Source organism: Homalodisca vitripennis, chromosome 4 (genome assembly GCF_021130785.1).
Source record: "Homalodisca vitripennis isolate AUS2020 chromosome 4, UT_GWSS_2.1, whole genome shotgun sequence".
In the NCBI taxonomy this organism is placed as follows: Eukaryota; Metazoa; Arthropoda; class Insecta; order Hemiptera; family Cicadellidae; genus Homalodisca; species Homalodisca vitripennis.
The window spans coordinates 166,212,005-166,238,574 of NC_060210.1; the positions used below are offsets into that span (position 1 = coordinate 166,212,005).

Genomic DNA, 26,570 nt, shown 5'->3' on the forward strand with positions numbered 1-26,570 from the left:
TACATTAACATTGGTCATATTGATGAATTTCATTCCATTTTTGATTCCCTTAAAACGTTCAAAACAACGGCTTATTTCCGGATTTTTGATTTGTCATTGATTTTTTAGTAATAATGGCAAAAAATCATTTATTGTTGTAATGGTAAAAACCAAAACCATCTAAGTATAATGAGAAATATATGTAGGCTTCACAATTTTCTACCAAACAAATTATTTCAATACATCGGGTACACAACGGCACTTGTAAAAGATCATGTGTACCCAATGGGGCAACACACAGAATTTATGTTTCTGGATGTTAGTGTCAACGGAAGTCATATTCTTGTAAGTGTTTGTTGTAAACCCCAAATAACGAGTACCTTGTAGAACTTGAGCATTCACTAATCGATCTTATGGCTCATTATAGTTATATCTTTACCTTGGAGGACCTGAACTCGGACTTGATTGGACGTGCCACTTACGACCTAACTTACTTAACTTCAATGTTGCAATCTTGTAATCTGTCTTGTCTTTACTTCCTGCTACAACCAAAATTTGGCTGGATATCACGGCTGTCTCTGACCCGACCCCATGTGGCGCACCACAGATAACTTCCCACTCCTGAACTTTCAAAAAGAGATCTAATTTATTTTGCCTATAAATTCCGAACTGCCGTACTTTTCGAACAACATATTTTTTGCTTGCATCCTGTTAAATCCATTTTTTGATTGTTTAAAATATCTGTTTATCTGCAAAAAAATCTTCTTGTAAACTTGTTTCTGTCATTTTAAAGGTAGGACAAGTTTTCAAATATGACAGAAAATCAAATCTTATTACAAATTCTAGTGGAACTATAGCACCTTTACAAAACGTCTTGCGATGTTTTAATCATAATATTCAAGTTACAGTTAATTTACTTGTACCTCATTTGGGAGCAGCTAGTTATTGGAATTATTGAATGGCAGGCCTGCGCAAGCACATACCTCACATGTGGTAAGTGCGAGGTGACATACTTTGCAGTGTGGTGTAGCAGTAAATTACCTCATGTACCAATGCCACCTTCTTTTAAGTTTTTTTTTCCCAACCTCATAATTGTATTCAGAAAAAAATTAACAATATAACACTAATTACCAAAATTAATTACTCATAAATAAATGAATTAATGTACACATAAATAAATAAATGTATAAATAAATATTATTGTGCACAAATAATGTTAGTTTTCCTGAAAAAATGCATTTTAATTTCATAATCTCTAGTTTTTTTACCTTTAAGCAAGTATGAAAAAATTCATTCAAATAGTAATCATGCCATTTGACGTGATCGTGCTATTTACGGTAGAGGAATAATCACGTTATATGATGGATTTGAATTATTATTATTATTATTTTAGAAGGTTATGTTAACAAAACAATATGCTTTAGTTATTAATACGCTGTTATTATGCCATAATTGTAATTGTAATTGTTGCGACAATACAACAGAACAGCAGTTCTATCTATTTCCCACAGATCGTGAGGGAATCCACTTTATGCTAAATGCCCCCCAACGTTATTGTGGGAATTCCCGCCTTTTCAACACCATTGTAACATCATGTCTTTTATGTGACCCCTAGTTAATGATTAAATGTTCCTTTTAGTGTACAGATGTAATTAATTGTATTTCAAAAAGCTATTGCGTTTTTGTCATGAATTCTTGTGAAAATGGAGCATGATTTGGACAATTTGTTATGAATTGATAAAATTAGAAGGGAAGTGGAATTTTTGATTAGTGAATAAGATAATGACATGATGTATGATTCTAATGTAGACGTTTTTGGCGATAAAGAAGATGAAGCTAACAGTTTTGATTGTATGGGCCTCGAAATTGATTCCAATGCAACAAGCAATGAACCCCTGAATTCTACAGAAGTTTGAACGATACAAACTCCAGAATGAGACCTGGAAGGAATGAAGGATTACCTAATAATGTTGTGAGTACAGGCAATGGCCCTTTGTGTACTATACATCAATGGCACCACAACTGTATTTTGAACAATCCCACTGGTAGTTGTGTAACTGTTAGAAGTGACCGCCAATGCATGCCTAGTTTTCCTAAGAAAATGAAAAGGGAGAAGTGTTAGTGTGTTACACGATAAGTTGCTTGCTGAAAAGTGTGGTGACAAACTGCTCAGACTATGCTATTAACCATTCACAAACCACGAAATGGTAACGAAAAAAGTTTGGAAAAATCACAAACAAACCAGTACCTGTTTGTGACTACAACAAAAACATGGGGGCTTTATGATAATATCGTTCAATGATAGTTCACGAAAAATCACTAAATGATACCGCAAGTTATGTTTCTACTTGGTTGCCATCATTGATAATGTTCAATACACATTACATGAATTAAATAGCATGATTGTGCCACCAATAAAAAGCAATCTTTCAGCAAACTTCAGACTAAATCCCATAAGTCAACTATTCTGGATCATTCTGTACTGTACCGACAAGGAACATCAACTTGGAGACAAGAATCCAACGCTCATTGTTGAGCGGCACTTTCCCACTCATTTTCCATTCAGTATAGAGCGGAAGAAGAAGATTTACTGCCAATGTTTTGTCTGAAGCAACACTAAGACAAGACCCAAGTGGAAAGACACTTCATATGAATCCAAGTAATGTAGAGTATCATTGTGCATTCATCTGTGTTTTGCTGTGTACCACAAAAAAACCTTCTAATGTTACTCTTATAAAACTTTATGAAAGTTATCTTAAAAAAGTTACAACATTTATTACTACCAACAACAACATTTATAACAACATTTAGAATGTTTGTAGCTAAAAACATACATAAACTATGTTTGGTATATTTACTACAACTATGAAAAAAAAGTTCTTACTCTATTCATGTGTAATATGCAAAAGTATGTACTTATTTATAGTAGGTGTTTGTGCTACATCATGACGAGATTACTCCTTAAAAGGTTAAACTTTTAAATTTTGTTACCTTATGTACATTCACACACTACCATACATTTAGAAATCCAGGTCTTGGCTGTGGCACCCAAAAACCTCTTACATTTTTTAAAAAGCATTAAAAATACAAAACATAAAAATCAAAGAAACTTGTAAAACATTGCAATGTTAGTGTTATATTACCAGTCTTAAGTTTCTATCGGTGACATTTTCTTCCTTAGAGTAAATTGTTTCCTGGATACTTGTGAGCCATAGATCAAGTTCTGTGAATTGCGTGCAGAACTGCTCGAAGCTCCAGTCGTGGGTCGGTGACGGTCCGTAGTGCAAGTCCCGACCCGCTTCCTGCAATGTCGTTTATTTATATAAGTTACATCTGTATAAATTTATAATAGAAATATAGAAAACAAGAGAAAATATCGGAAGAGTGGTAAGTGGCAGTGAAGCGAACATAATACATCGGGAACCTCATTTCTTTAAAAGGAAATTAATTGAGGCATCATACATTAAATTGACAGACCAAACAATCTTTCAACCATCATTCGAGAATAGGCCGCTTTGGCTGCTAATTCTGAAAAATTAATTAAAAAAAGAAAACCAAAATTATTACACAGATTAGATATTTGTAATAAACCAATGTGGAGTCACAGTATGGGTTTAAGAAGTTCATCTAGAAGTTCTATGAACCAATAATAAAAAGGCTCATTCCAATTACTTCTTTTTTCCTGCCATCTTATTTCTGCCATGACAATTGCCATTTACTATTGGCCTCTGGTCAATCGGTTGATGCACACCTATTGTGAGCTGTATTCTATAGTTAAGTTTTAATAATAATTATGTTGTGTTTTGTCTTTATTAAGTGCATGTTGTTAAAACATGCGTGTCACAAGGCTCTGGTATGATTTGTTTATTTTAACCTAGATTTTAATTATATGTTAGTTTAGTTATTTATCTGAAGAAGGATCAGATTGCAGATCTCGAAAAATAGGGTTACTGATCTTTTATATCACTGAACGATGGCAAATGTATAGAAAAATCCTGTTTCCTTCACCAGAAAAGTGTTCTGCTTCTAGGTGTTTCTTTAGAATTCTTAAAGCCAGGGACAGCGATACATGGAGTGGACTACTTTGAATTACGTTAGATTACATTATAGTTTACGGAGAGCCATTCCGAATAAAAGAAAAGAAATGCTCACTACAAGAATTGTTCTTATCCATGACAATATCTGTCCTCACAGAGCTGCTCAGACAAAACAGCTTCTTGAAAGATCTCAATAAGACATATTTGGTCATCTATCCTATAGTCCTGATATAGCGCCAAGAAACTTTCACCTCTTCCTTGAATTAAAGAAGTAGATAGGAGGGCAGTTCTTCCAAACAGACGGCATACTAGAAATGCTGCCGTGAAAACCCGTCTCAAATCAACATTAGTGGCAATGTTTTATCAAGAGAGTATTGGAGAGCTTGTACCCTGGTATAATACATTCCTCAATTTAAATGGTGATTATATTGAAACGTAAACTATATATGTATGTAACTTTTGATAGTAAATTTATCTCATTATACTCATTAATTTTATTTTTACAACACATCAGAGGTTTAAAAAACAGCCCTTGTAAGAAATAGTTATCATGAAGGAATTCACAGCAAGTTTTATATATAAGTATGAGTAATATGATGTTCAATACGAGTTTAAAATGCAGACTACAGTAGTATGTAGACAGTTTAACTTGAACTCCTCACATAAATCAGGTAAATTTTCATTATAAACAATATAATTGTATATTTCAGATATTTTACAGTGTCTCCTGTAAACATATACTTTACCTTGCAACTGTCGATTAAATTACTATCCATTAAGTAGAGGTAGTTTGGTTTTAGCGCATTCCAAAATTCGTCTTTTGTATCATCTTTTCTGTCCCATGATCTCCTCCATGACTCTTGTTCGGGATCTTTTCTATATAACAATAAAACAATGGGATGAATGAATGTTGAACTATTACTTGATGTAATGTGATTAATTACTTTGTAAAAGACGCTAGAGTAGGCAAACATGAGTATTCTAGTGTTACAGAGGAGCTTAAATAATCCAAAACTCAAGTGACCTGCAAAAACTTCAAATTATCCAAGATCCAGACTTTATCACATTGTATAGGATTGTCAAGGGCCTGGAAGACAAGTTTAGATTATCCAAGATCACAAATTTAAAATGTTTGAACTATCCAAGTTTGAATGTAATAATATTTGTACCATGACATGTTATAAAACCTCTGTATCACATATCTAGCAGTGTTATTTATTACTTGCTCCTCACAAAAATATTAAGCACTATTTAGTTAGTTTTACAAGAGGCCAAAAAATAGACATTGTACCAGTACCCAATGTTCTAGCCTGTTAAAAAAATTTATTTTCACTGTGAAACATATGTCAGAAGCTTTAGGCTCAATAACACAAATTAAAAATTGAGACTGTTTACTATACTACACATATTAGAAGTATAACATGCTTTTTGATCTGACATATATTCAAGCATTCGGTTTTAATTTTTATTGATTTGTTTATGTGTTATAATTTTAATATAGACTAACTAGCGTTTATTAAAAGTCACAAATAGGCTATTTAATTTATTATGATTCATTCCTTTAGAGCATTGATATGTAGTTGAATTATTAATAATATTATATTATTTTTTGTTATTTCCTTATATCTGAACAAACTAAAACCAGAGAAAAAAATAACCAGAATGTCAAGCTATTATAACGATACAATGGATGGTTACATGGATATCAAATACAAAGTTTGACCCAGCTCAATCCTTAGGACTCTTAATCAAAACAGTGTTCTAAACTCAATGTTACATTTGAACTGCAATGTGTTAATTCATCATTATACTAAGGCTCTGTCTAACTCAAGGTAATTTGTTTACTTGGAACACTGTATCCGCATCCTTATTCTGCTACTTTGTTCGGCCAGACTTGAGTTATTGAAGTCACTGCATGTCTCTGGATAACTGAGAAATCAAATTCTAAGATATTGTCCTAATGTTTTCAGACTCCTACATATTCATTGACAACTCTTTTATCAGACTATTCCCTGGGTAAGCTCCATTAAAAAGGGTTGTTTAAACAATGAACTTCTTAGTTCTCAAGCTGCATTTATGTTACAGTGCAATCCCTTTGAAAAGGCAGTTAAAGGCTGCGCTTATTATCCAGCCTAAAGACATTAAACCATTGTTATTGCTTACTCACCCATCACTAATGTAAATATGGCATAATTAATGATTATGTTACTTCTTAAAATAACCTTCATAGTAAATAAAACAAATATATTGTATTGTATCAAAAATATTACAATTTAAAATATTCATACCTGCGTTTAACTAATAATGGCTTATGAACAGAAATCAACCTAAACTACATATTAATTTGATATATTATAAGCATACTATTACAAATAAGCATATGCTTAGCCTCATAGAAATCAAATCAAAATATAAATTTTGTGTCCAAAATCAAATCAGTTTCAATATGCTCTACTCCTTTAACTTGAACTATTTCTTACATAAAAATCTGCAATTGTTAGTTTTATATGGTAAACTGAAAGTATACTATGGCACTTTCAATGGAACCTTTCCAGATTTTTAGATAACTAAAAGCATATTTATGCTTGTGGTCACAGAAATGACTTATAGAACAGAACAGTGTCTATTATTTTCCTGTTTTCTAGTATGTACTTCATATTCTAATAGTTTAAACTTTTGTGTGCATAATCCAAAGTGGCAAGTGACATACTGGCAAATTTACAAACAATGTTACTTTCAAGGTAAATAATATTTTATTTGAAAAAATTAAACTAGGTGAAATTGCTCATTATTATCATCTTTACAGAAGAAAACCACCTTCCTTTAGATTATTTATTAATAGCCGTGCAGGTACGCATGAAACTTGAGACACTCATTCTAATTGTGCAATAAATTTTGCCTACTTTGGTGTTAAAGCTCTTTCTTAGAGGTTTAACACTTCTAAAAAATGAGCCACAATCAATTGATTAAAATTATCAACTTATAGGTCTGAAAAACGTTTTATTACAGGTTTGAAATGTTTTATGTCAATAAAGGTATTTTATTTTATTTTATTCAATTGTAATGCTTAATATTTAAATCAAACACTTTTAAAATTTATTTTTTTATTATAAACCCGTTGTTACTGTAAATTACATACCAAAAACTAATTTAATAACTAATTTTTAAAACTAAAATTAAACATGAATATCATAAAATAGCACATGAATCATAAAGGCATGAATATCATAAAGAGTAATCCTATATGTTGGGAAGATCTACTTTTACTGCTGATGGACACAGAACACCATTTTCAGAATGTACAGTCCATCAAAGACATCTGATTTATTTACCTGCAAGTTTTCCTGAGGGAGTTGTAAGGTCTCTCTGGCCTCGCATGTTCAGGAGTCTCTAGACTTGCACTAGAGGGCTGCAGCGAGGACAGGGAAAAACTTGACTTCATCGCAGAGTTCTCGAATCCTACAACATACATTCATTTGACTTTTTCATCTAGTAGGGGGGAAATACATCATCCGTTCACTCTTCATTACTTCAACAACCCACTAAACTAAAGAGTTGAAATTTTAGTGTTTTTTCCTTAAATACTTCTTCTCCAGTAGAAATTATTACAGTTCCAACATATTTTGAATTGAAGTGGGTGAGGAAATAAATGATCTTACACTTAGTTTAAGATTAAACATATATTAAATAATTCATTATTACAATGGGTTATTAGAATTTACCATTTTTCTAGTAAGTGTTTAGTACTGTAAATTTATGGATAAAAATGAAAAATGTAATTATAATATATCAAACGTTTTAGGTATTCAAGATTACATAGTAAATTATTTCTTTCTTTCAAATAATTAGCTACTCAATTTATAAAGTTTGATTTAATTTTCATGTGTATTAAACATTCAGATAGCACATTCCAAATAATGATAGTTTACAACAGCTATCTCATAGCCAAAATACTGCTATATTATATTTTAACTGTGGTAAGAGACATTATTGCAAGCTTGAGTTATAGCAAATACATTGTTTTTAAAGCACTCAGGCCTTAGATATGTTGTTTAAACTTTGCATAAATATAGAATATTAGATTCTTGTCATAACAGTACTATTAAAAATATTAATTGAGAACTCTTTATATTATTAATAAATAATAAAGCCAAAGTCCAGGCTTGTACTGATATGTATCTACCTTGGGGCAGAGCCGTATAGTCGGATGTACTTTTAATCCACAACAGGCACATCTGGAGTGTAAGAGCTGTCAATTGAAAGTATCAACGAGCATGTCAATTTACATGTCACTGAGTAATGGGCAAGAAGAATGGTAGAAGTCTATATAGTAGTCACTCAGATATATCAGCAATGAGACCTGGCACCCAAATGGTTATAGTAACTTCATACTTAAATCCTAGTTATCAGCTTTTGGATCTTCACACAATTTTTGTATTTCACTATATCTAAAAAAACTTCACAATATTTTGTATGGAAAGTAAAAACATGGACGTGTTCTTTAAATTATCAATCTCTTAGTAAGTGATTCAATCATGTGACCTTTTTTAACAATAAGATGTCATTAACTCTCTACACTCATGAGTATATAGATAGGATTTGCTTCCATTAACTTTTCACATTACAAAAAGCATATCGTTGTGCCAGGACAGGAAGGACTATGAGATACACTCACCACCCGGCATGTTGGTCTCAGTGTCTGAATGGTGCCGGTATGTCAGTGTTGATGTACTCTCGTCCTCCGAGCTACAGCTGGAGTCTGACAGAGAGTGTGGTGACACTCGCCACCACTGCCTGCGTCTCCGCCACCGCTTGCTGCTGCGGCTCCTTCTGCCAACACCATCATCCTTCTGTCACTCCAACCATTCAGCACACTTACTAAACTACAGTAGTATCTTAAGTAGTGTGAACAATCCAGAGGAAAAGTTTGAGATAGCCAGCACCTCTGTCCATTCTGTGTAAGGGATCTTTATGTGTGGAGAAATTACCTCTCAGGATAACAGGGGAGTGGGAGGTTGAGGGTCCTTATCCAAGAAAAATATGAGTTTAAAATTAATGTTTAGGATCTGTTTTGTTGAAATAGTGATTGTATTGTTTGTACAGAGCAATTATTTGGATATTTAAGCTTAAATTAACAGGTATTTTTTGCAATATTTAATTTTTTATAAAAATAAGAGTTCTATTCGATTTTGGTGCTGAGTTGAAACTTTATGAAAGAAATCAAATGTTTTATTTATTTATATTGTTATGAAAAATGTTGAAACAAAATTAAGAGAAACTTTTGGGGTTGTTCAAGGTGGGCATCTTATATTTGATAAAACTTACCCTAAATTCTGACCATGCTTTAAATATACACTTAAAAATATTATTGCATATGTACATTTAGGTAAATACTGTAAATACGGTCAATTCATAAACATTACACAACTATGTTCAATTATATTCAATGTTATTATGTCCAAAAACTTTTTACAGCTTAGAAATGGTCTAGCATTCATTAATTATTAATGTCCACACATTACAATAAGTGGCACATAAATTGGCCTTTCACTTTATTTTATAATTGAATTTCATTATTGAAAAATAGCAATATATTTTGAAAAAGCTTTATAAATATTTAAAAAATTGCATGATACATTGCATCTAATTGCACTATATGATACCTTTACATCAGTCATGCATTAGACAGGAGAAAGAACTCTAATGAACAGGATTTCATTTTTTTAAGATTTTGCTTCGATCCGTTTCCTTTTCATGTTCTCAAACTCGTAATCAATTTTAAACTGTTTTAAAAACAAAAAATATTCTTTACGTAAATAAATGGCTACAAAGAAATTTAACTACCATTTTAATTATTTTTATCTGCGAGACTAGTTTGCCGTGATAACTAGCCTACTCTCAGATCAAAAATTCAGATCTCCGAGTTAACCACAAACTAAACACAGTAGAAGTATAATATGGGGAATTGTATTCAAATATGGCTTGTTTGGGCACATAAAGCAAATTATTTAAAAATAAAAACTTTCAGTTTTTGTATCAATAACAACGAAAAAGGTAAAAATTTTGGCACTTAACCTAAGTGCAACTTTGAACATTCATAACTCAGATACCTATAAGACCGAATCTTTTTACAAGATAGTTGCAAGAGTAATGTATTTAAGTACGACATTTTAGAATTATATGATTAGGTTATTAAAATTACCATTTATTCTTGACCGGGCGGTTACAAAATCCGATATTAGTCTTATTATAGAGCTCTTTATTGTTATGTTGGGCGTGTAATTTTGTAAAACCGCTATTTTTAAAACGTTTAATTTTGAACACCGATTTGATTGAGTAGGTTTCGATAGTATACCGCGGCCGACGGTAATTTTAAATGCTATTTAGGGGTGGAAAATATAAACATATTACCTAATAATTCCCTTATTTACTCAACTGTCAACATAAACATTGAATAACACTCAGTAAAACACAGTAGAAACAAAGCAGACTCCGCAGACTAGCAGACTACTCGCATACGATACAATGCACGTGGATGTGGGTGGCATACAAGTAGTTTGATTAATATCCACAAGATCGCAGCACCAACCTTACAACAATCTCCTACTCGTTTCCAACCACCAAATTATAGGGCCTCAAGTAACAAAATAAATAACACAACATATCGGCTGTCATCGCGAGAAAAGCCGCACAACTGATAATATTGGAAAAACTATTTCGGGCGTGGCGGTTTTGTACAAAAGCTGTGCGATAGCCTACATGTCGAGTGTGGCGTTTTATAATAAAAAAAGAATTTCACGATATCCAGAACAAATTGGTTAAATTATTGATTGATACTAGTGCTTGGGGTCATATAACTGTATCTTTTCTTTTGATTCCAAGATTTCTTCTGATTATATTCAATGAATACTACAGTTTTCATTGTTATATTGTAACATAAAAAACATAATGTGCGAAGTTTAACTCTGCCTAATGTTAATAATCCTACTCTCTACCACCATGAGGTAATTTTGTTGAGCAATTTTTCATAGACCTAATCTGAAACCAAAATCAACCATAACAAATTTTAACTCGGTGGGATGGTTGGTTTTGAAATCCGAAAAGAAGTATTGGGGACAGGCGTGTTTGAAACTATAAGGACAGTAAGTAGCCCATGTATGAAATGGGAATTTCAAAATTAGATTAAATGTTATCTTGTGTACGAGGTTCACATACCACTACAGTAATTCCTAAATATATTATTTTCACTACTACGTCTTTTATTACTGATAACTCATTTGATTATCCATAAGATAGCTACACTTTTTATGTAATTATTTTTTAAGAGGAATAATAAGATTACTCTCTATTAATAATAAGATAAAGTAGCGTTAAGGTAAACTTTACAACAAACTGGCTATGATGGATTGATCTTCAATAATACTCCATAAATTATCGAATTTAGAATTTGAAATCTGGACCGACATACAGTTTTTGGAATAAATCTCACAAGAAAACCCATTATTCTTATTTTATTGTTTATGCTATTTTATTATGTATAAGGATCAAATAATTTATAAACCTTCCACAATTTTTTTTTATACTTAAGTTGTACAACTATCTATTTGCATTAAATTTAATTGTTACTGATATGTGTGTTGCTGAATTAATTTGATAAATCATGGAATGGTGTAGTCTTAACTTTTAGAAACTGTTTCTTTCAAAGGTTATTTGAAACAAGCATATAATAAACCTTTTATATGAATAAAACTCACATTTGTACATGATTTGTATTAAAGAAAATACTAACAGACTAAAAATTAATTATGGATTATTAAATCAATAAGCAATTATTTTTAACTGTAAATCAATTTTAAATGTATACAACATTTTACAATACTACCTCGGACAATTCACGGAGATATCGAACATATTTATAAACTTATACACACATAAAATAATAGGTACAAGTTTTCTCGATCTCATCATTTAATAATACCCTGCTTCGATAATGCTTGGTCACTGCTCTAGATATATTGTAGTTGACAATGAAGTATGAAACATATTTCTGATACTAAACCTATCACATAAACATAGTAATCGCGTTCAGAGAACACAATGTTGAGACCAGAGAGAACAATGTTATCAATTCTGGACACGACATGTCACGTCACGTCACGTCACGGCAGAACTGCCCGGCACCGAGGCATGACTCGCACATCACCTGCTTGGGGACTGTCGCCACCCGAGATGTCCGGTATCTCGCCTATCTTTATGGTGCACTTCCTCCTCCTCAGTGCAGCACCACCATTATCTTACCGCCACTTATCTCTGGGACCAATTACCTCATTTCACATCGCCCTATCCTCACCTCTTCCATTCCATCTCTCTCCGGCCGACATCGTCTTAAATGTCAATTTTAAAATCTTCCCCTCAGTACATAAGCCAATCCTCAGAAAAAATTTCAAGTTCAAGTCTATGATAACAAGATACAATGAGGCCTTGGATAAAACTTTACTTTCTGTACTTATAGCACCAACAATATAAACGGAAATAAGTGAGAATTTTTAGTATGTATAATTAGGACGTTTATATCTACAATATATATATATATATATATATATATATATATATATATATATAATTAAATTATATTGTATTTGGCTGTATCAGTCACATATGCGTTTAAATAACTAAACTAACATATGATCGGAAGACCAAATACCTGTCAAACGACTTGTTTACATTTATCAAAGTTGTATAAATGGTAATAGCCTTATTTAATTTTCCAATAAACACTGAATCAGTACTTGCTGCTCAACTTAATATATATATATAGTACAAGACATATCCTAGGGCGAGGGAAATAAACTGCTGTATAACGCACTTAAGCCTGAGATATGTTATTGAAACTTCGCATGAGTATAGAAAATTAGTTTTTACGAAAAAACTAGTATTACACGTTTTACATAATATCGCTTTACATTATTAATAAATTATGACGCCAAAAGGCCAGACTTGCAATGATATGCATCATACTACAGGGTGTATATTATGTCTGGAAACACCCAAATATATCCTTTAATAATTTAAATATAAATTTGAAACCTCTTACAATCGTGATAGAGATTGGGCATCTACTTTTTGGAACAATGTTTTGTTATGTCACACCAACGGGGGACGTCCTGCCGAGGGTATCGTGAATATTCTTAATGGAAGCCTTATACCTTGTGATACATAATTTTAAAGGTAATAGCTTACTGAATTGAATGCCACAAAAACCGCATCTCAAGGGAATTATTCTATCAGAAAAATAGAGCATTTTTAGTATTGAAAATTTACTGATGTTCAACAATGTAATTTTAACATGGTTCTTGCCACAAAATGTGTTACACTAATTTTTTAGCATTTTTTTAAATGTTCAATTAAATAAAACAAAAATTTCATTTTAAGCTGGTTCTATTAGCACAAATTTGCCAGTTTTTATTACAGTACAATTATGGAAATACTTATGTTATTGATTTCTTATTACAAATAAAAAAATAATGTATGCTGTTAGAAAAGTCTTACAACAACGTTTTACCTGCATTTGGTGTCAAAGCAATTGTTCGAACTGTGTTCCTTCTACGGTTTGACAATGAGCCATTCTTGTGTAAAATGATTCGACAGAGTTGCCTAACATTTCTTCAGTTATCAAAGCAATCTCCTCTATAATCCTGTTTCTTAGGTCTTCCAAATTATGAGGCTTTCTTCTATAAACATTGGATTTTAAATGACCCCATAGGAAATAATCGATTGGTGACAAATCCGGAGATCTTGGAGGCCATTCGATTTCTCCTCTTCGGCCAATCCATTTATGAGGAAACCCTTAAATCCAAATACTCTCTTACCTGTCTCCCATAATGGGGTGGAGCACCATCCTGCTGAAACCATACATTATCAAAGTATTCTCCTGATGCAATTTGAATAGCTGGGATTATTTCATTTTGGAGCATATTGTAGTAAAGTTCGGCATTTAAATTTCCATTGATGAAAAAGGGTCCAACAATTTTGTTACCTAAAATTCCACACCATACGTTCAATTTTTGTGGTTGCTGTGAATGGGACTCAGTAATCCAATGTGGGTTTTCCACTAGCCCAGTAACGGCAATTGTGCCTGTTAACATTGCCATTTAGGAAAAAAGTTGCCTCATCAGAAAATAGTATGTTGGTCAGAAAATCTCTATTGTCATCACATTTGCGCAATCACAAGTTCACAAAACTCAACTCTTCTGTCGTAATCATCCTCACTTAACCTGTTGGACTAAATGAACTTTAAATGGTTTGTATTTATTAATTTTCAAAATCTTACTGACAGGACATAGGGTGCATATCATGTTGCTGTGCAGCTTTTCTGAGCGATGTATGTGGGTCTTCAATAAATGTTTGCAAAACATCTAGTGCATGTTCTTCATCTGTTGCAGATTGTATCCTACCCGACTTTGGCCGATTACGTACACTCCCTGTCATTTCAAAACGCTCAATAGTTTTTGATATTGTTGAAAACACTTATGGGATTCCTTTCTGGGAAAGTGTCATTAAAACAAATTACAAACTTCCCGATAAGATCTTTGACGATCGCCATATCCTCGCATCATCAACAGAGTTAATTCGTTCTCTTTCAGACAATTCCATTAAAATGCCAAATAAAAACTGAACTACTGTAATTAGATAACTTGTTGACAGCAATGCTTCAGAGACACTGATTAACTCGACAGGAATGATATGACATTTGTCCATTTGTAATTCCCAAGCTTAGACCTGTCTTAGTGAAAGCTCCATGCTCAACAAACTGAAACCTGTGTAGACCAGATGATTAATAACACAATAATGTTTCTCATAGGCTAGTGACCTTTGTCTCTTTAAACCTTCCTGCTGACTGGAAAAACACCAAGTACAGATTCATAAGTAATCAGAGAAAGTGACTCATAAGTTTTATTCATTGTAATAAAAAACTGGTAAATTTGTACTAATGAAACCAGCTTAAAAATAAATTGTTTATTTTATTTTAATTGAACATTTAAAAAATGCTAAAAAAATTAGTGTAACACATTTTTGTGGCAAGAAACCATGTTTAAAATTACATTGTTGAACATCAGTAAATTTTCAATACTAAAAATGCTCTATTTTCTGATAGAATAATTCCTTTGAGATGCGGTTTGTGGCATTCAATTCAGTAAGCTATTACCTTTAAAATTATGTATCACAAGGTATAGGCTTCCATTAAGAATATTCACGATACCCTCGGCAGGACGTCCCCCGTTGGTGTGGACATAAACAAAACATTGTTCCAAAAAGTAGATGCCCAATCTCTATCACGATTGTAAGAGGTTTTCAAATTTATATTTAAATTATTAAAGGATATATTTGGGTGTTTCCAGACATAATATACACCCTGTATAACAATCTGCGAAGCTCAAGTACCACAGGCAGTGCCCCAGTCAAGGGGTTATGAAGGTTTTGTTCGTTTTAATTTGTGTGTGTGGCCATTGATAGCGTCAGTGGACTTCACGCACAAATTGCATATTATTGTAACACTTCCTAACACTTTGCGTGCTTTGGCATGGATTTATCTACTTTAACTTGTACACACACGTTTCGTATTAATGTTTACTGGATCGATATTTATGATTTCTATAACTTAACATTGGCAAATGTTCAGGACATTTTTGTTGCCCACCAAATAGCTATGGTGTACTGGTTGACCCGGCATGGCATTCCGTACAGTGAGAGGACCGTAAGAAGGTCCAATTCATTCAAATATGTGTTTATCTTCTTCTTCTCACTTTCACCGATTAATTAGCATGTCCTAGTTTAAAGCTGCAGCACTAGAGTGCGCGCCCGACCATATTTTACAGTGATCATCAGTTACACGTACTACCGTAGTAGCGCGGACCCGATAGTTTATTGCCTTGGACATCTGTTTGGCGCAGTGGTCGCACACAGCGTATCATAACATTATACACTCTTATAAATCCTCTTAGTGCTCACACTCCCCAGTATCTAGCACATATAAGTCTAACCAATTCTGATTCAGCTCATTGGAGCGGCTTCATAGAAGTCTATCTATAGCAATCGCCCTATGACGGAATTTCCGGTAGATTCTATTTGCATTTTTACGTCAGGGCTCCGCAGAACCCACATCACCTTAATCCAACCATTTGTATCATATAATATGAATCTAGTTTTATATATATGTATGTTTATGTAATATATAAATGGGCTTGTGTGATATAATCGGGCTTGAGAAGATGATAACTGCCGCATTATGTAAAATATCCCGACTAAACTTCAAAGTCTATAAAATATTGCAGAGCAAAAGTGAAAAGTTATTTAGAATGCTAAGATCATTTACAAAAATGTTTCTGTATACATTTCCACAAATATAAATTAAACTCGAGAATAAATACAGTATTTAAAAAAAAACAGTATTTGCTGTTTGCCAACTTTCTGTTTCAAGACGTCGGCCATTTTCTGTTCAAAAACATTATTTAAACTCGTATTTCCCAACCTAGACCCAAACCAACACGTTACAAATACTATGTAATCTCAAATAACTTTTACACTTGTACATTCTTTATGGACGCAATTCAAGGTTAGAAAACAATTGGTTATATCTCAGTTGTAGGTTATTACAGAACAAAAGAGAAAAGTATTTTATAATGCTGAGGCCTTAAGAAATAGGCTGTTCAAAGTTGGTGGAAAAGATAGTGTATAGTTAGTATATATCTCAATTATTAGGCACTTAAGGGAAAAAGGAGTATGTTATAATGTTGAGATCATTTATAACAATTTTTATAGTTACAATTTTAGGAGATATACAAACCTTGCGACTAAAGAACACTCTCGTCTAAGAGCAAGGTTTCAAGATAGCGACCGCACAACCGTTTGATAAGTATTCAATAACTTAGCGGAAATGCGATTATATACGATAACTACCCTAAATTCTAACATATTAACATTAAATTTGTTACAGATATTTTATTTACACCACGTTTGAATATGTTTATTAACTAGAGGCAACAAAAAAAGTTTCAAGATGGCTCTCATTTGATATGTTCAAATTTGGTATACAAGTCTTTTTTTATAAGTGCTAATTAATTCTAAACCACTTAAGTATGGTTTCTAAGATGGCAACCGTTAGAAATTTTTAAATAAAATAGTTGTATATCAGTTACTAGGTGTTTTAGAATAACACGTGTTTTATACTACTAATTTCATTTAAAACAATGTTCGTTCTTACATGTTTTTGACGGCTCGTAAGGTTTAAAAATAGCGGTCATTACAAATTTCAGTCCCATTTTTTAGGCATCTGAGAACCTCACACACGATTTATATGTTGTGGCTCATATCTCGAGGGATGCCTTAACAATAAATATTTCGACATAATGTTAAAAATGTGATGTGTAATAAAAATACAGGAAACCAAGAAGCGCTTATGTGTTAAAAAGATTCCAGTTATCTGGAAAAGTCCCTGGCAATAATTACAAGTATACACGAAGACGCAGTTTATGGAGTATTCCGAAGTACACTAAGTACAAAGTTGCCAGACATAGGTTCAAGTGTCTGTATGTTTAATAATTCAGCCGGCCAGCGCCTCCGCTATTGCCCGACCATCTTTATGGCATACGTGCCCCCGCCCGCCAGTTTCATCTCTATACTTTTACACGTCGTACATATTTCACCGTGCCTCGATCCACGGGAGACCGCGCGCGGTTTGGCAGAGAGACCTCGCGTGATAACGCGCCGTTCCCAGCCCGAAATGAATTGTTGGGAGTTTATCACACATAAATGCCCTAATGTCGAACTCCCGACTTAATATCTACCTTTAGTATGGCGTGTTTGGGCTTTTTATTCTTCGTCGAAGCCATAAAATGTTGATCTTAAGTTAGTTTTAGGAAGTATAAAGAGTTTTAGTTCGGAACAATAATTACTGCTTTATTACGAGGCGGTTGTAAAGAAGTAATTCACACCCGCATCATAAATATCACCGAGAGCAATTATGGAATGACTGCGTGTAATGCAGGACCAGTCAGAAATTAAGTCATGATTGATGTTATAGTCCATCTTTATTGTGTACAGGTATCATTCATTACCATTAGAGATTTTATGGTGTTCTGAACAAATATAGATTATTAGTTTTCTTTCTTGACAGTTAATATTATCTTTATATTATTGTCAGGTCTTGGCAACCTCCAATGTCAAAGACACCGTAAAACAGACAGTACGTGAAGTTTGTGTCAACCAGTAATATTACAGCACAGAGTAATACTGTGATTACAGGTTCAAGGACATCGAGACACCTGACTATAAATACAATAATTTCACATCATGCTTTGACATGCAGTCTTCCTATCAGCCACTTAACCAACTCTCTTATCTTTGCACAATCCCTGAACACGCCGATGGCAAAAGAAATAAACGTAAGCAGGAAAGGCAAAAAGACGTTCAGTCAATTGCATACATTGCTTGACCACATCCCACCACAGGTTACTTGCAGTTTATAACATTTAAAAAATATTTAACTGCCTGTTAATAAAAATAATACCAATAGTATAACACGTTCCGGAGATATTTTTTAAGTCAGATTATTTTAATATTTTAAATTTAAAAATTACAGATTTTTCTGGATTTTTTATTACCAGACTTTTTATTACCTATAAATGCTAAATGTGGGCAAAAATCAGCACTGAAGTAAATCCTGTAGACCTAAGTGTTTAAAATAAACATTATAAATATAGATATATTTTAAACACCACCAACAAAAGGTTATTTTACTACAAAACATTACTTTCTCGGTCACGTACTTTGAATAAAGAATAGTAATAAACTAGCATTGAACAGTTAGTGGACAACCTGCAGCCCAGTCAACCTCGCGATGCGACAGTTATATTAGGCCATGTTGGAAGTCATTCACGGAGGGCTTAATTTCCACGTTTATAGGCTGTTAATAAATGTTTTATTTCCCAAATGTCTCCGATTCCTCCCTGTGCCTTCCTCAGAAAGTAATAAAGTGGAAATTTTCGATTGATTTTTAATTGAACATTTTTATTTGATTGTTTTAATAATTAGACTAAAACTGTCTATAAATATTAATATACTAGTAGATTAATAGCGAAAATACGTTTAAAATAAAGCCGTGGGTTGCCTTTAAAACGATTTACATCAATATCCTTGTGGTACGAGTATGGATAATACCTGTACAGAATAACTAATCACTTAAACTTACCATAAGATAGTAATAACTCAAATCTCCATAGTAAACATAATAGTTTTCGCTACAAAAAACTACTAGTTTTAATCATATTTGTGCGGCGCTACCGCATTTGACTAAAAAATATGACGTCTTCATGTAATATTTATAAATACCTATGTTTAAGGTATACTTTAGCCAAACATATTTAAAAACGTTTCACATAGTTCGCTTTAATACTGTTGGAGTAAAATTGATTTTCTACAGGGCATTGGTGTTCTAAAATGGCGGAGGAGAAGCACAAGTAACAGAATATACCTTTTAGTAAATTACATAGCTTATATAGCGAAAACAGATCTCCGGGAATTAATACCAATATATAGTAAGTACGCTTCGATTGAATTGGCTATTTTCGGTGCAGTAGTCCAGTAACATGTATTAATTTCTATACAGTTAATTGTGGTAAAAATATTATATTGTTTTAAAAATTAGATCACGATCTAAGACTTTATTTAAAGATATTTTTACTATTCATCTGCAATAGTATTTACAGATGACGTAGCTATGGTAGGAAAGGTTGATTCAATGCGATTGTTGATTTCAATTCCATTCCACGTCCCGCTCAGCGCAGGGTCTGAAATCTGACAAACTAAGCGGAAGGTGAAATGGAACTGAACTCAACATTCGCATTTACAGATAGTTTTATTAGAAAAACTACCAGTAACAGTATCTTTTTGTTTTGGCACCACTATTGTTACGAAAATATGGAGTTTGCAAGAAGAACTAGAAGTAATTATTTTACAAGCATAATTTTGACAAACGAAATTAAAGTAAGAATTAAGGAGTTCACTGCATTACTTAATAGGAGTTATAGTTGGTTTTATAGAGGCCTGCACAAATGGATGGGGACAATATAAAGAGAAAATCAGGGATTTTTGGGAAATCACATATTTAGATTTTAATTTACCTATTACAGACTACCAGCTCCCTGGGACTTATTTCGAACATATGACCTTCATTGTTGGACTAACAGCTGTGTGCAGAGCGACAAGTGCGCCTACTCGCAAGGACTTCTGTGGAAAGTCTGGAAGTACAGATGTTATCTGGTAGTGAAAGGTAATAAAGTATAACAGATTATCAGTAGCCGTTACTCTTACGTCACCATATACAGAGCTGATACATAGTGACACGCCGCGCCGTGTGATGGAACCTATTAATGAACTATTACACATGTTATCACACTACTCTGTAGTATCCTTTCTTCTGTAGTCTGGAAGTACAGATGTTATCTGGTAGTGAAAGGTAATAAAGTATAACAGATCATCAGTAGCCGTTACTCTTACGTCACCATATACAGAGCTGATACATAGTGACACGCCGCGCCGTGTGATGGAACCTATTAATGAACTATTACACATGTTATCACACTACTCTGTAGTATCCTTTCTTCTGTAGTCTGGAAGTACAGATGTTATCTGGTAGTGAAAGGTAATAAAGTATAACAGATCATCAGTAGCCGTTACTCTTACGTCACCATAATATACAGAGCTGATACATAGTGACACGCCGCGCCGTGTGATGGAACCTATTAATGAACTATTACACATGTTATCACACTACTCTGTAGTATCCTTTCTTCTGTAGTCTGGAAGTACAGATGTTATCTGGTAGTGAAAGGTAATAAAGTATAACAGATTATCAGTAGCCGTTACTCTTACGTCACCATATACAGAGCTGATACATAGTGACACGCCGCGCCGTGTGATGGAACCTATTACTGAACTATTACACATGTTATCACACTACTCTGTAGTATCCTTTCTTCTGTAGTCTGGAAGTACAGATGTTATCTGGTAGTGAAAGGTAATAAAGTATAACAGATCATCAGTAGCCGTTACTCTTACGTCACCATATACAGAGCTGATACATAGTGACACGCCGCGCCGTGTGATGGAACCTATTAACGAACTATTACACACGTTATCACACTACTCTGTAGTATCCTTTCTTCTGTAGTCTGGAAGTACAGATGTTATCTGGTAGTGAAAGGTAATAAAGTATAACAGATCATCAGTAGCCGTTACTCTTACGTCACCATATACAGAGCTGATACATAGTGACACGCCGCGCCGTGTGATGGAACCTATTAACGAACTATTACACACGTTATCACACTACTCTGTAGTATCCTTTCTTCTGTAGTCTGGAAGTACAGATGTTATCTGGTAGTGAAAGGTAATAAAGTATAACAGATCATCAGTAGCCGTTACTCTTACGTCACCATATACAGAGCTGATACATAGTGACACGCCGCGCCGTGTGATGGAACCTATTAACGAACTATTACACACGTTATCACACTACTCTGTAGTATCCTTTCTTCTGTAGTAATTAATGACGAACCAAAGTTTTCTGTGGTGTGTTCAATCCTACGGGTTCATATAATACCTAATAAGTTATAACGAATTGCACAGCAAATCGGAAAAGTTGTTTAAAATGGTTATGTAATTTACAACAACGTTTATGTTATATGTCTTTTACATCTCGTTATAGCGCTCGTAGAATGTTTCGATATATTGCCCCTATACATTAATACCGAATCACGGTAAGCGAACATGTTTACAAACGTAATTTGTAACTGGTTGCAATTTAACCACGTCCACGTTTTTAGAAACAATGTTATAAGTATATACTAAGTTTTTATGGTGATGGGATACGTGTGTCTGAAACTATTAAAAGTATATTAACATTCCCCTCTTTAGAATATTCATGCCATTAGTCTTGTACTACTACAAATTAACCTTTTAAAACTAGTAATGCGTCTTCTGATAGACATTTTGAAATGAAATCCATAGTTGAAATTTACCTTTCTTCTAACGGAACCGGAAAAGAAAATTATGTCAAGACTTGATTTCGTTTTAAAAGAAAATCGTTATCATATTACTGATCTAAAATAGGTAAGCAGATTGCATGCTAACAATTTTTATTATACTACTCAATTAAAAATCTTACAGGAAACGTAGACAACATAATAATTGTAAAACAATAAATTGACTAATAAACCGATATTTTTTCAAACATGAAAGTAATCACACAGCAATTAAATTAGACCATAAACACATATGCAAGAACAGACGTCACATCTACACAAGACTTGCACTTAAACTTAGTTAAATTTGGAATAATAAAACTGTAACAACGTTGTAAACAATTACACAGTGTTATTGTCCTCTTCTGTAATGGTAGGAAACTGTTGAACAAATGTAAAAACAGCGTGAAATGAAGTAATAATAACAAGAGAATAAACTAAAAATGTAACATTTATTTTTTATGTGTTATGTACAAAATTAGGTTCATGTGAACGCATTAAAATTGAATAATTCTTTCAAAAGACTAATTCATTCAACCCTCCGGTACTACATCAAGCCCCTCGCATGCCGTGGCCTGATAAAGTAATCATACGTCCACCTCCTGAAGAAGCACCTATGACGAAGTAGCGTGTGGAGCAGATATATGTTACCGTATATCGACCTGAGTGCTCGGACATGTGGCTGTGGGCTACTCGTAAACATTTTACCGGTCCCGTCTCGAGGGTAAACTACCCCTCCCTCGCCCTCTTCACCTACCGATACACCTTGCTCTCGCTGCATCTCAATTTAGAAATGCGATCCTAACTTTTCCACCACCACGGAGCAGCGCTCCACATTTTAAATGAACGGCACAACGTTACAGTATCAGATCTCACAATTAACAACGCTCCACTGATGATGAGGAGAAGGCGATGTTAACACTAAACGATAAGAGGACAGTGAGCGGCGAAGGCAGGTATGAGCTGATATACGGTATCGGTATGTAAAGTGAGTGTAGATGTGTGAATGAGTGAGAGTGGAGTGCGAGTGGTGGGCGGTGGCAGGGGGTGGGGGCGGGGGGCGCCATTATCTGCCACAGTACCACTTACAACTGATAACATCTGACAGCTGTTAACTGTAGTGTACACACCACATTCACATTCACAAACACACAGACACACATTCTCATTCCAGTAGGCTTCGTTGTGAAACTAAAACACAAACGAATTATATTTTATGTTAGTATATTAGCTTTTCTTGCTATTCCTTACGACCACACCTTATGCGATTTTATTTTCAAGTTCCTTACCAGCCTTCTTTCTATTAGTTTTACTTCAAGTGCACGTTAGTTTAGATGTGCCTTTGGTCTATAGTCCAAAAATTTGCGTAAAAAATATGCGTAATTTCACATTGATTATGGGAGGTACTTATTATGAAATGACCTAAGAGGTACACGGGAAACCAGTTACATTACTAAACACAGCATAGAAATACGTACTCTGTCGATTTCAGTTAATCTTACTCCGGTTGCATATATTTGTTAACATATTGTAATAATTTCCTTTGGCCGGACTACAACATTAATATTATGATCGATTTCACCTTGAGATCTTGTGTTTATTTAAATTATTGTTTTATAAAACAGCCTTCTATTGGGAAGGCATACTATAGAAAAATAACTACTCGCAGAAAATTACATAACGAATATTATGAATATACTTTTTCCTGCTCACAACAAACACATAATTTGCTGTGATGCAAGCGCCATGATCAATACTTCAAGAGATATTAAAATCGCATAATTTTGTTGACTATTGAAACCGTAAACCTAATAGTTAGCACCTGCACCTCCTAACAAGTGGCAAACCACCGCTCAACTCTTGGAGTCTCTTAGAGATTGTACCCTGCCAGTATTTGCCGAACCTGAAACCATGCTGAAGCTTCATCAATAACAGCCCACATGAAATTCTTCCATCCCACTTCCAGCAGCTTGATCGATATCTTCCATTGTCCCTGCCTACGTTGTAATTGCACAGCTAATACAGCATCCAAGTCCGGATATGATCTGCCATTGTCAATGCTGCAAAATCAAAAGTGTAAACCGAGCCATAGGCAAAAATTTATATTAAAGTGTCAAAATCTTTGAATTGGCATCCTTTTCTCACAGCTGCTATCATCGTGTTCTTTTCGCAAACAAAAAGTCAAGGTTGTTATAATCAATCAATTTTAATCACCTTTTTAACCATCAAATTTTAAGGACCTCCGCATTTGGGCTTTCCTAATCTCGTTGTGCAAATTTGCTTCTTAAAAAAAAATCTCTATACCGCGAAATCCTTCATGTCTGAATGCATCATTGAACTGCAAATTTTGTATTCCATTCACCACCCCTCTCCCCCCACCAAAGGAAGTTGGTGTATAAGTAACGTTGCGATTACAGCCACAACTTGCACCCCTAAGGCAGAACAGAGATCGTAATGAATCCTGACATTGAGAGACAACCTTGAGCTCTCGCCTTGACAACATCTCTTAGTCAATGATGTAGAGATCTGCACACCCCACAGTGACTAACCTAAAGGGGCCGAAGAAGGTATAAGTCAAGTGGGTGGTGGCGGCAACCCAACACGAAATCCCCTGGCAATAAGAGAGTAGGTACAATGGTCATCCTCCCCACAACACAACATACAATATTTACACCACAATTCCACGCGCTTCCGCCGGTTAACACGTCATTCTTCAGCATTATCTCGCCATCATCTCAAGTTAGTGTAACATCCACCGCAAGTCGAGCTAATGGATTACTATAAGACTTATAACAGTGCAGTGATAAGTTATAGGCTTGATGTCATAAAAAGTGAAAAAATCATTTTTACTACACAATGAACACAACTAACAAAATATTGTGTTAAGCTTGACTATTTCGAGATACATTAACATGATTGAACGCAAGATCATTCAATCTAGTTCAGATAGCGTCAACATTACAATAATATTACTTCTCTTTAACTTTCCCCTTTGTTTTCTTACTCTCGACAAAACCACTTTCAATGCTACGACCTATTCAGTGATGGGCATGGTCAACAATGTGTTCATTGAGAAAGGCAATACCAAATGGCAATATAAAATGTGAAGTAAATACCAACAATTTCATTCATTCTTCCTAACTGGAGACTCAATACACGAGGTTTGTACATATTAGTTTGATAAAGCTATTAAAATCTGTGAGTTTGTTGCAAATTTATACCACAAAAGTGCAAGAGTTGAAGCAAACTAACTTCATTTAAAATTAATTGATTATCTTCCTTTTGGGTTTAATTGACAAAGTAAATTAGGTATTCTTGCACATCTAAAATAAGCCTTGTCAAATCCAACAAAACCTTTTCGCTTGATTTTAGATTTGACAGTGATAAGAATTCTTAATTCATTTGGTAGATTCAAAAGTATTGATTATTGTAAACAAAATTTACTCAAAAACAACTCGTTAAGATATTCTAATTCACTGTTGATGACACTATTATAACTCCCAACTATTCCATTTATCTTGATAAATAAATTTTAGTAAAATAATAAATTGACTTTTTAGAGCTCTCTAGAGGCAGGATAAAACTTAAAATCGGTCAAGTGTAATGTCCAGTCTTAACACCTGTACACAACCCTCCACTTCTACAGGCTAATGATAAAGTACACGAAGTACGTGTAAGTACAAAGTTGACAAAGTACCTGGAGTGTGTAGGGAAGGTGTGGCGGCGTCTACAATGCCAGGGCGGCCACACTGGACCCGCCGGCCCCAGAGCCTGGAACATACATCATATCGTCAAGTTTGTAGCTGTGGTGACTAGACGTTACAAAAACCATGAGGAGTATAAACACAGTATAGAAGGAAACATGACGGAGAAACGTGACAGAGCGCAGGTACCGTGACGTACTCCTGCTGGCAGATTACTCACTGTACTGTGGGTAAGAGGGGAAGGTTTTGGCAGTACAAAGAATGAGTGTTAATAAAATAATTGTAACAGTCATCAATACTATCTCATGGTCAACATTAACTGCCACCAGAGAGTATTAATACTTCTTATTGTAATACAAATTTAAAAATAATATTAAATTAATCATTTTATATTGGATTATGTTGTTTGTGCAACAAAGTGTACGCAAATAGTTCGCTAAAAGTACTGTGTACAAAGTACAGACCAAAAATACACGGTTGCGTAAATAGTTCTCATATACTGCCAGTAGACCTCGCCCGGATCTAGCCCCGCGCTCTGATTGGTCGAGAGGGGGTCACGTGATCCAAGATGGCGGCGCCCATGTATCACGTGATCAAAAAATAGTGGTGTGGGAGAAATTCCCTCATGTGCGGGAGAAATTCCCTGCTCACACTCTTATCCTAGTGTTTTGGGGTGATTTGGGGTGTCAAAACCTGTGTTTTTCTGTAAAATCGGTGATTTTGGGTGTGAAAATCGGTTTGTTTTTCGGTAAAATCGGTGATTTGTTGGG

At 34.1% G+C, this 26,570-nt stretch overlaps 1 protein-coding gene across 1 annotated transcript in view; it reads right to left on the reverse strand.

Moving 5' to 3' along the window:
• LOC124360541 overlaps positions 1 to 26,570 on the reverse strand; it is a 342,600-nt gene that overhangs the window by 242,803 nt on the left and 73,227 nt on the right. The window contains exons 2-6 of the mRNA XM_046814254.1: positions 25,794 to 25,867; positions 8,692 to 8,846; positions 7,349 to 7,475; positions 4,763 to 4,892; positions 3,123 to 3,281 (exon numbers count right to left, since the gene is read on the reverse strand). Coding sequence (XP_046670210.1) covers positions 3,123 to 3,281; positions 4,763 to 4,892; positions 7,349 to 7,475; positions 8,692 to 8,846; positions 25,794 to 25,867 — 645 coding nt within the window. The remainder of the gene's footprint in view (positions 1 to 3,122; positions 3,282 to 4,762; positions 4,893 to 7,348; positions 7,476 to 8,691; positions 8,847 to 25,793; positions 25,868 to 26,570) is intronic.